The sequence below is a fragment of the Haliotis asinina genome, chromosome 10 (genome assembly GCF_037392515.1).
Source record: "Haliotis asinina isolate JCU_RB_2024 chromosome 10, JCU_Hal_asi_v2, whole genome shotgun sequence".
Classification (NCBI taxonomy): Eukaryota; Metazoa; Mollusca; class Gastropoda; order Lepetellida; family Haliotidae; genus Haliotis; species Haliotis asinina.
The window spans coordinates 14,007,029-14,019,500 of NC_090289.1; the positions used below are offsets into that span (position 1 = coordinate 14,007,029).

The 12,472-nt window shown below is 38.4% G+C and overlaps 2 protein-coding genes across 10 annotated transcripts in view; one reads left to right on the forward strand and one right to left on the reverse strand.

Annotated features, from left to right (window-relative positions):
- Positions 1 to 9,861, forward strand: part of LOC137299198 (vacuolar protein sorting-associated protein 8 homolog) — a 32,037-nt gene extending 22,176 nt beyond the window's left edge. Inside the window, exons 31-44 of the mRNA XM_067831773.1 lie at positions 91 to 175; positions 657 to 755; positions 1,213 to 1,352; positions 1,553 to 1,709; positions 2,359 to 2,448; positions 2,721 to 2,784; positions 3,120 to 3,217; positions 4,034 to 4,115; positions 4,219 to 4,301; positions 4,585 to 4,665; positions 5,409 to 5,575; positions 6,240 to 6,438; positions 6,756 to 6,824; positions 8,489 to 9,861. Coding sequence (XP_067687874.1) covers positions 91 to 175; positions 657 to 755; positions 1,213 to 1,352; positions 1,553 to 1,709; positions 2,359 to 2,448; positions 2,721 to 2,784; positions 3,120 to 3,217; positions 4,034 to 4,115; positions 4,219 to 4,301; positions 4,585 to 4,665; positions 5,409 to 5,575; positions 6,240 to 6,438; positions 6,756 to 6,824; positions 8,489 to 8,626 — 1,552 coding nt within the window. The 3' untranslated portion in view covers positions 8,627 to 9,861. The remainder of the gene's footprint in view (positions 1 to 90; positions 176 to 656; positions 756 to 1,212; positions 1,353 to 1,552; positions 1,710 to 2,358; positions 2,449 to 2,720; positions 2,785 to 3,119; positions 3,218 to 4,033; positions 4,116 to 4,218; positions 4,302 to 4,584; positions 4,666 to 5,408; positions 5,576 to 6,239; positions 6,439 to 6,755; positions 6,825 to 8,488) is intronic.
- LOC137299199 (caspase-10-like) overlaps positions 8,009 to 12,472 on the reverse strand; it is a 56,858-nt gene continuing 52,394 nt past the window's right edge. For all 9 annotated transcript variants that reach the window (XM_067831780.1, XM_067831777.1, XM_067831776.1 and 6 more), the window contains 2 exons: positions 11,104 to 11,290; positions 8,009 to 10,849 (listed from right to left, as the gene is read on the reverse strand). In XM_067831780.1, coding sequence (XP_067687881.1) covers positions 10,717 to 10,849; positions 11,104 to 11,290 — 320 coding nt within the window. In that variant the 3' untranslated portion in view covers positions 8,009 to 10,716. The remainder of the gene's footprint in view (positions 10,850 to 11,103; positions 11,291 to 12,472) is intronic.

A 12,472-nucleotide genomic window follows, 5' to 3' on the forward strand; every position in this document is an offset into this window, starting at 1 on the left:
ATGCTGAAATTTACAATGAGATTTCAAGCCAGCTGTTTAAAAGTCCAATGAGTGAAAAGTCCAATACCACGTCTCAGTTCCATCTTTCAGTTACCGTGTGAGTGAGTACCTATATGAGAAACGGCGTGAATATGACAAGATCCTTGGCTGCTATCTTCGGGATCCTTCCAGACGGGTAAGTCCTGTCAGGTGGTACTGATCACTCAAATAAGTACAGGTCAGTGCAATCCATTGATATATGTTTGATCGTACTGGGGAGACTTTCTGTGCATATCAATAGTACATGTCCAGTCAAGATTATGAGACAGTTGATAAACCCATCTTATTATCTTACTGATTACTGTGTGCCATTCAATAGAAGACATCATTTTAAGCAATTGAAATGTTTGTAAACTGTAGCAAGGGTGACAGGTGAGAGATGTTCTTTTCAATGAGGAAATGATCTGTGACATAGGCAGTTTTTTCGATGAGTGGTTAACTGTTCATTAGTCTTCCATTTTTAATATCCCCAATGATAAGGGTGGAACATACCTCAGGTATGTAGCCTAACAAGACATTGATCACAGTAACCTTATTGCATAGCAGCGTACAAGTTGCTCACTTTGTGTAGGAGTGTCTATATCCTGTGTATTCAAGCACTGATGTTTGTTCTTCAGTACCATTCCTTCAGTTACATCGAGAGCATCATTCAGAGTGACCGATACACCGCTGTAGAAAAGGGCTCAGTTAGGACAGAAGCTCTCAAAAATCTACAGGTAGGAACAGCACTTACTACTTGGTACGTGTTGATGTGACTACTATTGTTGTTTAACACTGCAGAGCTTGTTTTAGTGCTTTGATACTTGTGCGAGTGCAACCTAATATTACAAAGTGCAACCTAGTTATTAGACTGACTTCCACCATGTGCAAGGTAAACTTCTGAACAAAAACATCAAAATAATTCAACAGCATGATGTGTTCATCAGATATTGCAATAAAAGCAGTGCAGCTGGAATATGGCTGGTGCAACTAGGTTTTTTTTTGTTAAGTTGCACTTTGTGCAAGTTAACATTTCTTAAATTGAACCCTGCACTGTGTGAAGTCAGAATGATGTGATATTGATTGGTTGAAGTGATTGATTAAAGTATACTTCAGCATAACATTACAGTACAACATGATTGCATGTTGACAGTGTCATAGTGATAATTGTGGTCACCACTCGGTCAATTACAGGAACTGGTGTCTATAGACTGCAAGCAGGCTGCTCAGACTATTATTACATGCCTGGCTGATAACCTCAGCGATGTCGTCAGGAAACTGCAGAATAAACCCACCGTCCTGTTCGAGTTTCTACATGGAGTCATATCCTACAGGTAGGCAGTCAGCATCATACCGTACAATAGGCATTTAAAATGATATGCTACAGGTAGGCATTCAGCATCATAATCCTACAAATGGTAATCTACATAGGTCCGGTAAGATTCCTATTCCCAGGCTCAGTGTGTGTGGAGGAATATGCCTGTGACTACATAATTAGGAAGGAATAGTTCAGTGTTGCTGCTTTTGGTTATAGAGATTCTCAGAGCAGTGCTGTCCACACAGATCGCCAGATCACCATTGAGCCCAATATCATCGAGCTGTATATCAACCTTATGTGTGAGCACCGGCCCCATGATGTGTGCAGCTTTATCAAGATGAATGAAGGCTATAGACTTGAAGAGACACTTGAGGTAAGAAGAGGGATGAAAGAATATAGTGGAATCAGAGATAATCAGATTTTAGTCAGTATTATCTTACCTCACACATTGATGTTACCTTCTGATTGGTTGAGCAGTCTTCTTTTATTTTCAATGTACCCACTTACAAGTGAGTAACATTTTCTATGTGCCCTGCTGGGAATCCCAAACTCATTTAGTACATTGTGGTAGTAATTCATTTTCTCAAATAACATTGAATCACGTATGATGTACAGAAATTATGAATGTAAAATGATTGACAGGAGATGTCTTATGTAGCCATTGTACATATTATGCATACATCCTAAATGGCTAAAACACTATTTTGAATAAATTGGTAAAGTGCTGTGTTCATTCCTATCAACTGGAAGACTCAAAAGCAAAATTGTCGTTACTCCATCTCTATATATCCCACCTGAAGTCTGGTTTAGATGGAAGCACTAAATACATTATACAGTGCTAATTAAGTGTTAAGGCTGATGACTTGAATGTACATCAGTAATAATGGCAAATCCATAACAAAAACATATATCCAAACCCAACAACATGTTTTTATCCTGGTGAAATTACCTGTTCTGTTTTAAGTCTTAGCTAAAGCATGACGACATCCTAGGCCATTTCATCTGTTATCTGTCTGTTACAGATTTGCAGGAAGCACAAGGCATCTGAAGCCACGGCATACCTCCTGGAGAAGGCCGGAGACATTCAAGGAGCATTTGGCATTGTCTTGGAGGTTTGGTTCTGATAGATTTCTGGATATCATTGGATGATATTTCAAGCTTCTGATTTTAATGTTGTGTTTTTTGCTAATAGGGTAGGTAATTGAACATGCAACAATGTTGATACTAATGCATTTTTAGTACATGATTTATGATTTTGTTTACATAATCATCTAGAGTGAAAGTTGTACGGTAAGCTTTCCTACCATGTTAAACTGCATGGCAATATAATTAAACTTCTCTTTAAAGTGGAACTACATCATACAAACTTGTTTTAACAATCCAGAACATGCAGAGCAAGATAAAATGTCTTATGGAGGTGCTTGAATCAAGGGAGAAATCGCAGAGAGGTAGGTTCTGCTGTGTGAGGCAGATAGGTGTGTACGAGCAGTAACTGTTACACTGTGTGAGGTATCACTGGCATTCATGATAAAGTTCATAAACATTGGGTATGAACGTATGTTGTCTGCATTAAAAAAATATAACTACATGTATTCATTTATTGTTTTCCACTGCATGAAATATTGATTTTATATCGTTTGTTTCATTTGGAGTGGTACGCATGTTGTTGACAGTTGTCCAGAACCTGTTGATAAGGCCACATTGGATACATAAACCGCATTATCTGTGGCCATGATTTGAGGCAGGCTGTGACAATGCTGGTTAGTGTTGCTTGTGTTCCCAGATCCAGTTGTTCTGTTCCAAGAAGTGGAAGCCATTCTGTTGGTCATTATTCAGCTCTGTCAGCGGAACTCTGGCAAAATGGATGAAGCTGGACGTGAGGTGAAATGTTCAATTAACTGCATCATCCTCAATATCTTGTGTGACTACTCAACCTAGATATTATCTAAAGGATTGTAAGAAGAGTGAATGTTTGACTATTAGCTGGGGTCAGGGATAGACTAAATCCCTGTGAGGTATTCATGCTTGTACGTGTTCAGTACACCTCATCGGGTAGTCAGGTTCTGTGAAATGGCATGGGACACCAGAAATGGACTTCACACATAGTACCCAAGTGGGGAATCGAATTTTGGCATGACAACTGAGTTCTTCAGTCACTAGACTACTCCACCACCCCTCAGGTTCATTCATCAATTGTGTGACAGTTATGTTCATACTTTCAGTCACTGGTATGAACTAATCAGTGAAATGTTGTCTGTATCCATTTGATCAAAAACATACTTAGCCATAGCTAGAGGTGTACTCCAACCATTGTCCCGTGGATTCATTTTCTGCTGTTGTGTAATTTGTACAGAATATTATATGCCCACTTCCTTGATGAGTTCAAGTAAATTGTTGGGTCTCAATGCTGGATCTTCTGGGCTTTAATGCACAGGAATCTCCTCATAACTGCCTTTATAATTAGATGTTGGGATTAGAGAGTGTCTGAAAGATGCACATATATGAAAGAGGATGTCTTGAGGCAATGTGGTGTACTTTGCCATTATTTGATTTGATGCCATCCTTTTCAAATTTCCACATGTACTGGCAGATTGTAGAAATGATACATGTGTTATTGAGATATAGCACTGAGACATTTTATCAAAGAGATACTGCAAAATATGGAAGTGATGATTGTTTTTTGTCTAATGTGTACAGGCTCTGTGGTTCCCCCTGCTAGAGAACATCATGTCCCCCCAGAAGAGGATGAAAGATACAGCAAATAAACAGATCATAGAAGGTGATACACAGCATTATGTCAATTACTTGGTCTTTTGTTGTATGTCAGAGACAGAAATGCATTTTAAGACATGTTAGTAGCAATATGGTTTTAAATATTTCAGATTTCAAGCAGATGACCCACCATGTACTGAACAGCATGATGGGATACATCTCCCCACCAGCCATACTGAAGAAAATCATGCAGGTATTTATCAGTGCACATAATTCCATGTGTTCCTTGAGCTGTGTCTCTTCATATCTAAACTAGTAAAGCACAGCATTTTGCTGCAGAGTTGCAACTGAGGGAGTATGCTTTTTACCAGGTAAATATCTTTGAATTCAGATCCATTTATCTATGGGCAACAATCTGGTAAATTTCTGTGGTTGTAAAAGCAGAAAGGTGCATAAATTTCTTACAGAAGAACGTTTTATGCTTATGGATGGGAAGTCCCATAGTTGTGTTATGATGGTTTTGTCTTTTTCTCCAGGACCCGACTTACAATACTGGTAAGTTTGGGGAGGTGAAGGAGCTGATCATCGGGATGCTGGAGAATTACAACTATGAACAGGTAGGCTGCTGCTTAACATAGTACTTCTCTTTTAGGAACTGGTTAGTTTATAAATCAACCCTTTGGAAATGCTGGGATTCTTCCATGTGTAGTGATATTCATTGTATAAAGCTGATTTTTCCCAAAGATATTTCTGGAACATAGTCTCACATGAGTGAGTTTAGTTTTACGCTGCACTCAGCAATATTCTAGCTATATGGTGGCGGTCTGATAATAATGAAGTATGGACCAGACAATCTAGTGATCAACAGCATAAGCATCGACCCACACAATTGGGAACCGATGACGTGTCAACAGAGTCAGCAAACCTAACCACCAGATCCCGTTAGTCACCTCTTACAACAAGCATAGTCGTCTTTTATGGCAAGCATGGGTTGCTGAAGACCTGTTCTACCCTGGAACTTCATGGGTCTGTCTCATATGAATATTCTTTTCTCTAGAATCTATTTAACTAAGAAACATGTGTGACTTGTTGTATGTGTAAATCTAGCTTCTGGTGGATAGAATACTTGTATGAGAAAATATTCAAGAAACTACTTGGGGAAATAATATCCATGTGAATCTTCGCATGGGAAGACTCACCAGGGGAGTAAATATCTTGTAACATAGGAACTGTATCCAGGGTTCTGGCTTGTGTGACCAGGCTCATTTTTGTCTCATTATATGACATCAGCGGTGATCAAGATGGGTCACTGTAGTTATGGTGGTATGTATTGTGGCAACAAACTGATCCTCTGTTGCAGACCTTGATGAAAACATGCAAGAACCTACTATATCACGATCTACATGTTCATCTGCGGAGTCTGACAGGTGCAGCAAGTCGAGGGTTTGTTCCACGTGGCGACAGCTGCCACCTGTGTAACCGCAACTTTGTCAACCCCTCAGACACAGACCCAGTGACAGTTTTCAGGTACAACATTTATCCCTCTAATACAACCACTCAGATACAGACCCAGTGACAGTTTTCAGGTTTACATCTATCCCTATACCACAACCCACCCAACACAGGCCCAGAGACAGTGTTAAGTGGTGTTTCTTTGATCCCTTATCTTATCTGTATGTTTGTAATTAACACACCTAACACAACTGAAGTATATAACAAAATGCTATGTGCATTTTGACTAAAATAAACAACACTAAGAACAGATTGGTGCCTCCTTTGAGTTCATTCAAACCATAGTTGCTGTATGTAGTAAAGCATCCACACCACTTCCACTCCAACTTTAATTACCCATATACTATAACACTTGGGTCTTGGATCCCAATCAACAGACATTTAAAACCATTCTAACAGATCCATTAGCAGTTGCTGCCTTGTTAGTACCAAATGGAAACGTTGTGTCCTTAAATCTGGTTTTCTAAGTGTAAAACGATTACAAATTTCATTTATACTCATATTGTAAGGGCATAACATGGCAAAGACACAACAGGTTATATAGTCATGTTTATGTTACTCCAGTTATGTGTGGACACAGTTGCCTCATGGCTTGTCTGAGGGTGCAGGGGTATCTGCATGTGATTGTCATAACATGCCAAAGACAACAGGTTATATTGTGCTGTGTATGTTTCTGCAGGTGTGGGCACAGTTATCATATAGCTTGTTTGAGGGTGCTGGGGTCGATCCATGTAATTGATGGAGAGGAGACCTGGGTGTGCTATTTGTGCAGTAATGCTAAGAGGACAGGTCGACTACACAGCTCTCGCTTCCACCGATCTCTCTCCAACCCAAGTCAGGCTGCTCTACACAAGCAGGACAAGACCAAGTCAAAGGAGGTGTGTACTTGTTGAAGCATCATTCCACTCCATCATTTTCACATCTTGTCAATATGCCAGATACTTTCACCTGACACATTGTTTACCGAAAATGTAGATATAATGGGGCTATTTTTGTTGTAACTGAAATGAACACAAACAGCTGTGAGGTGTGAAGCTGAACATATATTTTCTATTGTCATAAATAAACTGATAACTTATAGTCTGATAAATTAGAGTCTGTAGCAAGAAGGAACATCTGTTTCATATGCATTTCCTTATTTTTGTTGCATGATACAAGAAATAAGAAATGACACATTTCATGTTATTCTTCTCAGTCGGCACTTGATCCACAACATGCTCAAGCCTTTGAAAGTGTTCGGCGAGCAATGAAGACTCCATCAAGGGTGAGTACCGAAACTTGGAATATTAGAAAGATGTTTGCAGCCATTTGTAAAGCCAGGCTGAGCACCACTGGTTCTGGTCCCAGGGACTGATGATCATTGAAACCCAGATTTTCATGTATTTTTATTTATTTTAATACTCCAATAAATTACATAGGACATACAAAACCCCTATGATATGTGTATGAGTTTGTAACAGATGTATACCGGTAGATACATAAAATATCACAAAAGTTTCTGTAGAGGGTATATATGATTGAAGGAAGAAGGTTTGACACTAGTGTGATTGTAATGGGTGGAGACTGGAAATATCAATTCAAATTTTTAGAGCACTTCAATGCTCAGTACATAACATGGTATAGATAAATGTTTCCATTTCCTTATAAAGGGACCTAAGCTATTGTTTTTCCCTAGCTATATATTTTTCAGTTGTCCATATATCGTCTAATAACTTAGAAAGTGCATGTTGTTTAATACTTAAAACATAAATATATCGCTTAGCTAAAAGTATAATGTGATTTAGCATTCTATTGTTTGAGCACACTCCAAACCATAATGAATTTTGTAAATGTGAGTGAGTCAGTATAGTTTTACGCTGCATTCAGCAATATTCCAGCTCTATGGCAACGGTCTGTAATAGAGTCTTCACCAGACAATCCAGAGATCAACAGCATGAGCATCGATCTGTGTTATTGGGGAATTGATGACGTGTCAGCCACATCAGTGAGCCTGACCACCTGATCCTTTTATGACTAGCATAGATGGCTTTTGAGGTTAGCATGAGTAGCTGAAGACCTGTTCTACTGAGGATCTCCACAGCTCTATGTAAACACAGATTTGTCCTATACTTGTGCTCGTTGGTGTCACCAAAATGCAAGCATTTAAGATCTGCATCAAATTCAATATGGCGATCTTTGCAGTCCTCATTTCATGCAGTAGTCTTCAACAAACTTTTGACTCTTCTGATATCAACTGGGGAGCAGGGTAGGCCAGTGGTTAAAGTGTTCTCTTGAAGAGTTCTATTCCCCACATGGGTACAGTGTGTGAAGTCTATTTAAGGTGTCCCCTACTATGACATTGCTGGAATATTGCTCAATATGGCTGCATAAAACTAAATTCACTTACTGACGTCAGTTGAGGATTGTTTATGTTGACCTATTCAAGAACTCTGTAGTGTCTTCATTGCCTATGTTTCAAGTCTTCTACAAACGTCCAGGTACAAGCCTTTGACATTACCTTTGAGTGTAAAGCACATATGGTTCAGTAAATTTCCATGGAGACCAACAACAAGCAAGAATAACTTTACTTTCTATATTTGAAGGAACCATCCAAACAATTTGACATACCAGACACATTTTATGTGTCTCATTAAATCCATAAATTTCCAAAAATGAGTCAAGGATGTAATTGACTGGTTTGACAAAACCACACAATATCTGTAATAGCAGTGAAACATGCAAATCATGTACAGGTTAAGTTGTTTAACACTTAGAAACACTTTAGTAACTGACAATATTTATTGCCCAGTCAGCTGGAATATTGCTGAGTGAGGTGTTAAAACAACAAACAAACAAAGCAATACTATTAGATAAACAGAGGCCATGGTTCATGAGAATCAGGGTAACATGAATACCATCAGTTAAATATTTCCCTTTCATATGTTGCAGCTTGCAATCCTTACAGAGCTTGCAAGTGGAGAACCTTCAGGGCGAAGGACGGGCTACAACAGAACTGCCTCCAGCATATTCCAGAATGAAACTTTCAAACTCAAGCTGGCTCCACCCATAGCTATGGAGCTAGCATAACAAAGGGTTTGAAAACAAGTAAATAAGTGTAAAGCCCTATGATACTTTGTTACACTGGATAAATATCTCATGATGCTAATGAGATTCAACAGAGATGCCAACCCCAAAGTGTTGCAAATAGTAGTTTCAGCATTTAAAATTAGTAGTTTCACCATAAAATTAGTAGTTACCTAAATAAACAAAATCATGATAGATTCTGACAAAAATGAATGATACTGTGGTCACGTGGTTAAATTATTTCTGCCAGAACTAAATGTGTCAAATTGCAAAGGTATTAAAATTACGTTTGTTACTTGCAATCATTCCACTTCAAATATGTCATAAAATATGATGAATGCAAGGTACGCGAAGTCCGAAAATGTATTTCATCATTGAAAATATATGTTTTTGTCCATATATCCGAATTTTAATGCATTTTATTCAAATTTTGTAGGATTTCTCGTGGAATCGTAATGGTGTAGTTTGAAGTTAAATTCATAGCAACTACAATAAAATCATAGAGGTTGGCATCTCTGGATTCAAGTTTAAATGTAATTATGTGAAGATCTGTGATAGAATTGGTCTTCAGTGACCCATGCCTGTCACGAGAGGCAAAGAACAGGATCAGCCTCGCCAACTTAGTTTGCATGTGTCATCGTGTCCCAATTTTCGTAGATCATGCTGTTGCCTGATCACAGCTCATGTGGTTGATCACTGGATTGTCTGGTCCAAAGTTACAGACCACTGCTACATTACATTATTTACAGACCTCCGCTATATAGCTGTAATATTGCTGAATGCTAAACAACTAAGCAGTCAACCAAATTAAATGTGAATGTACCATAATATTTTACTGGAATTATCACATCACAATATCTACATTGCTCCATGTACATTAATAAACGTGCTGAATATTGAACATGCATATGACCTGAAGACATTTCTGTTAATCTCTGCACTGGAACTACACTGACTTGAATAGCATGAACAGAATCTACAAGTTTGTTCATGAAGGTCAGGCTCTGTAAAGCCAGTGCACCATGTTTTCTGGGTCATATAAATAGATACTGTTATGTGCAATATGTAAATGTTTTGTTGTTAATGTATGAAGTTGCGATACCAACACCTGAGTGTACATTAAGGAGATCTTACTTATCCACCTGTGCTTTGAGGAACAAAAAGGTTATATTTTGTTCATAAATGTATGATTGCTGTCATGATTTTCTTGTATTATATAAAACAAGGGTGGCAAAACATACACTATGTTATAATTTTTCACCAGTATCATGGCTTGGGACACCAAAAATTGGTTACATTCTTTGTACAAATGTACCAACTAGGAAATCAAACTCTGGCTTTCAGTGTGACAAGCTCACACATTGAACACTAGCAGAGTTTGAGACTTTATTTAAATTTTGAGGATGGTGATGTCCGTGAATGAACACAAAACATTTCTACACAAAATTCAGAGCAATTTAATAAATTTTAAATTTAGGTCATTAAAAAGCTGACAACATCTCTTCTTCTACAAGTATCTCTTCTGCGGACACAGTTGACATAAAAAATTATCTTTTTCAAAAACATGCAAATTCATTTGGCTACAATCTACACAACACGCATTTATGCAAATGTGGTGAGTTATGTAAAACTGAACAACCAAATATCAAAGTATTATTTTTGCAGGAATTAATCTTGCCACTCTGGCAGCTGTACGTGAGTGAGTGCATCCCTTTAGTTGCTTAGGCAAAACAGTGAATGAGTTGGTGAGTTTGAATACACATCTTTAGCAGTAATCTGGAAATGTCACTGAAGGGGACACCAGAAATGGTTTCACATTGAATATGATCCTCTTTATCATGGAAATGTACATCAGAATCAGTGAGTTAGCTGAGTTTTACACTTTGTACAGCAATATTCCAGCAATATCACGGCGGGGGACACCAGAAATGGGCTTCACATGGTGCCCATGTGGGGAACCGAACCCGGGTCTTCGGCGTGACGAGCGAACGCTTTAACCACTAGGCAAAAACTCTTGGATCCATCATGTTACACTTGTCAGCCTGAAATAGAGTGCAGATACCCCTGTTTGTTGCCCTTAGTACATCAAATTTTCATTTGAACAATACTTTCTTCCTCAAGGTGTAGAGTGGTGCTGGTGACTGCTTGTACCGGCCCCCATCCATCATGGCATTGGCTCTTCCAACCTCATTGTTCACCAATAACAACACACTTAGGAGGTCATATCTGGAACAAAAGAGTAATCCTGTGCAGGGCTCTTGAAAATATTTTTCAGTTTTGAATTTTGATGGATGCTATCTTTTCATCGAGTGGGTGAGTTAGGTTTCATGTTACACTATTCAAGTATTATCAAGACTGGAGATATCAAAAATGGGATTGCCACACTGTACCCATGTGCGTGAATGCTTTACCACTAGTTTATCAACCACCCCAAGAACACTCAACTCTATCCATGATCAAAATGGGATTGTTTTACTCACTTTGTACCATACTTGTTCAGCATCTCTGAGAGTTTAGTAATGTACCAGGAACCATGGCTGCGACTCCTGTATGACACAAAGCCAGGCACAGTAGCATAGCCAATCAGGAAGTCAGCTTCATTGGGGATTACCTCCCTTGGGATTCCATCAACTTCAACTTCTGCACTGTCTCTCTGAATCTCTTGACCTTGAAATAGTACATTATTTCAAAATTATTAAAGTGCTTTCCATGTTCGCGGTAGGTTTTGTAAGAGTGCATGCAGAAATGAAATTATAAATGTGTAGTCCAAATCATTACAATCCAGAAACATCTAAAAATTTCTTGGTTTTGTCCCCGGCTACAATGCAAACAGGGGACTATGTATTCAGCAGCGTCTGCATGTACGTCCTCATTCTTGTTAACATGACATGTCATGAACTGTTGTACCCGATGCCTCAAATTTGTTGACAGCCTACAATGGGGGGTTACACAGACACAAGTTGATTTAGGTGCCCTTGAGCTTATTTTCAATGTCACCACGATTCCTTGACCACTTTTCAAACTCTTGTTAACACGATATCTCATAAACTGTTGTACTCAATATGTTTTCAGATTTGGTGACAGCCTACATTGGCTCATTAGGTAGAGTCAAGTATGGGTGCTCTTGACCTTATCTTCAAGGTCACATCGAGTCTTGACCACTTTTCAAGTTCTTGTTGACCTGATATCTCATGCACTGTTTTACCCAATGTCTTCAACTTTGATGACAGCCTACATTCGGGGATTACAAAGACATCAGGTGATTTTTATTTTCAATGTGACCAAGACACTTTGTTCACTTTTCAAACTTATGTTAACACAATATCTCATAAAACACTGCAACCAATGTCTTCAGTTTTGATGACAGCCTACAATGGGTGATTCTGCAGATACCAGTCATTTCACACATCTTGGGTGGGACCAAAGGGTTAAAAGTAGTGAATATGTTATAAATACTACTGTCTTCATTAGCGGCAGGGGGGCATTGCAAACACTTTTATATGTTGCTGTTTTCCAATTAAGCACATCAGAATCTATGCCTTCAAAACGCATGCAAAATAATCTTTTCTAGTTTTTATTAAATTTTTGTGTGAAAAAAGCAAGTTTCTCCATTAACGCGAACACTGATGGACCTAACTAACAAATGATTCTTTTATCAAATCTATCACTTTTCACAGAGTCTCAAAACACTATTTTATCAACAAGACTAGAATTAGAAACTATTCTTTGCAATTTTATTGAAAAAAAACTTTCTCAGACACATGCTTAGGCAATGGGTCCACATCAAAGTTGTCAAGGAACAAAGTAACGATGATGTTTAGCGAAAATAACTGAACAAAGTGAATAAAC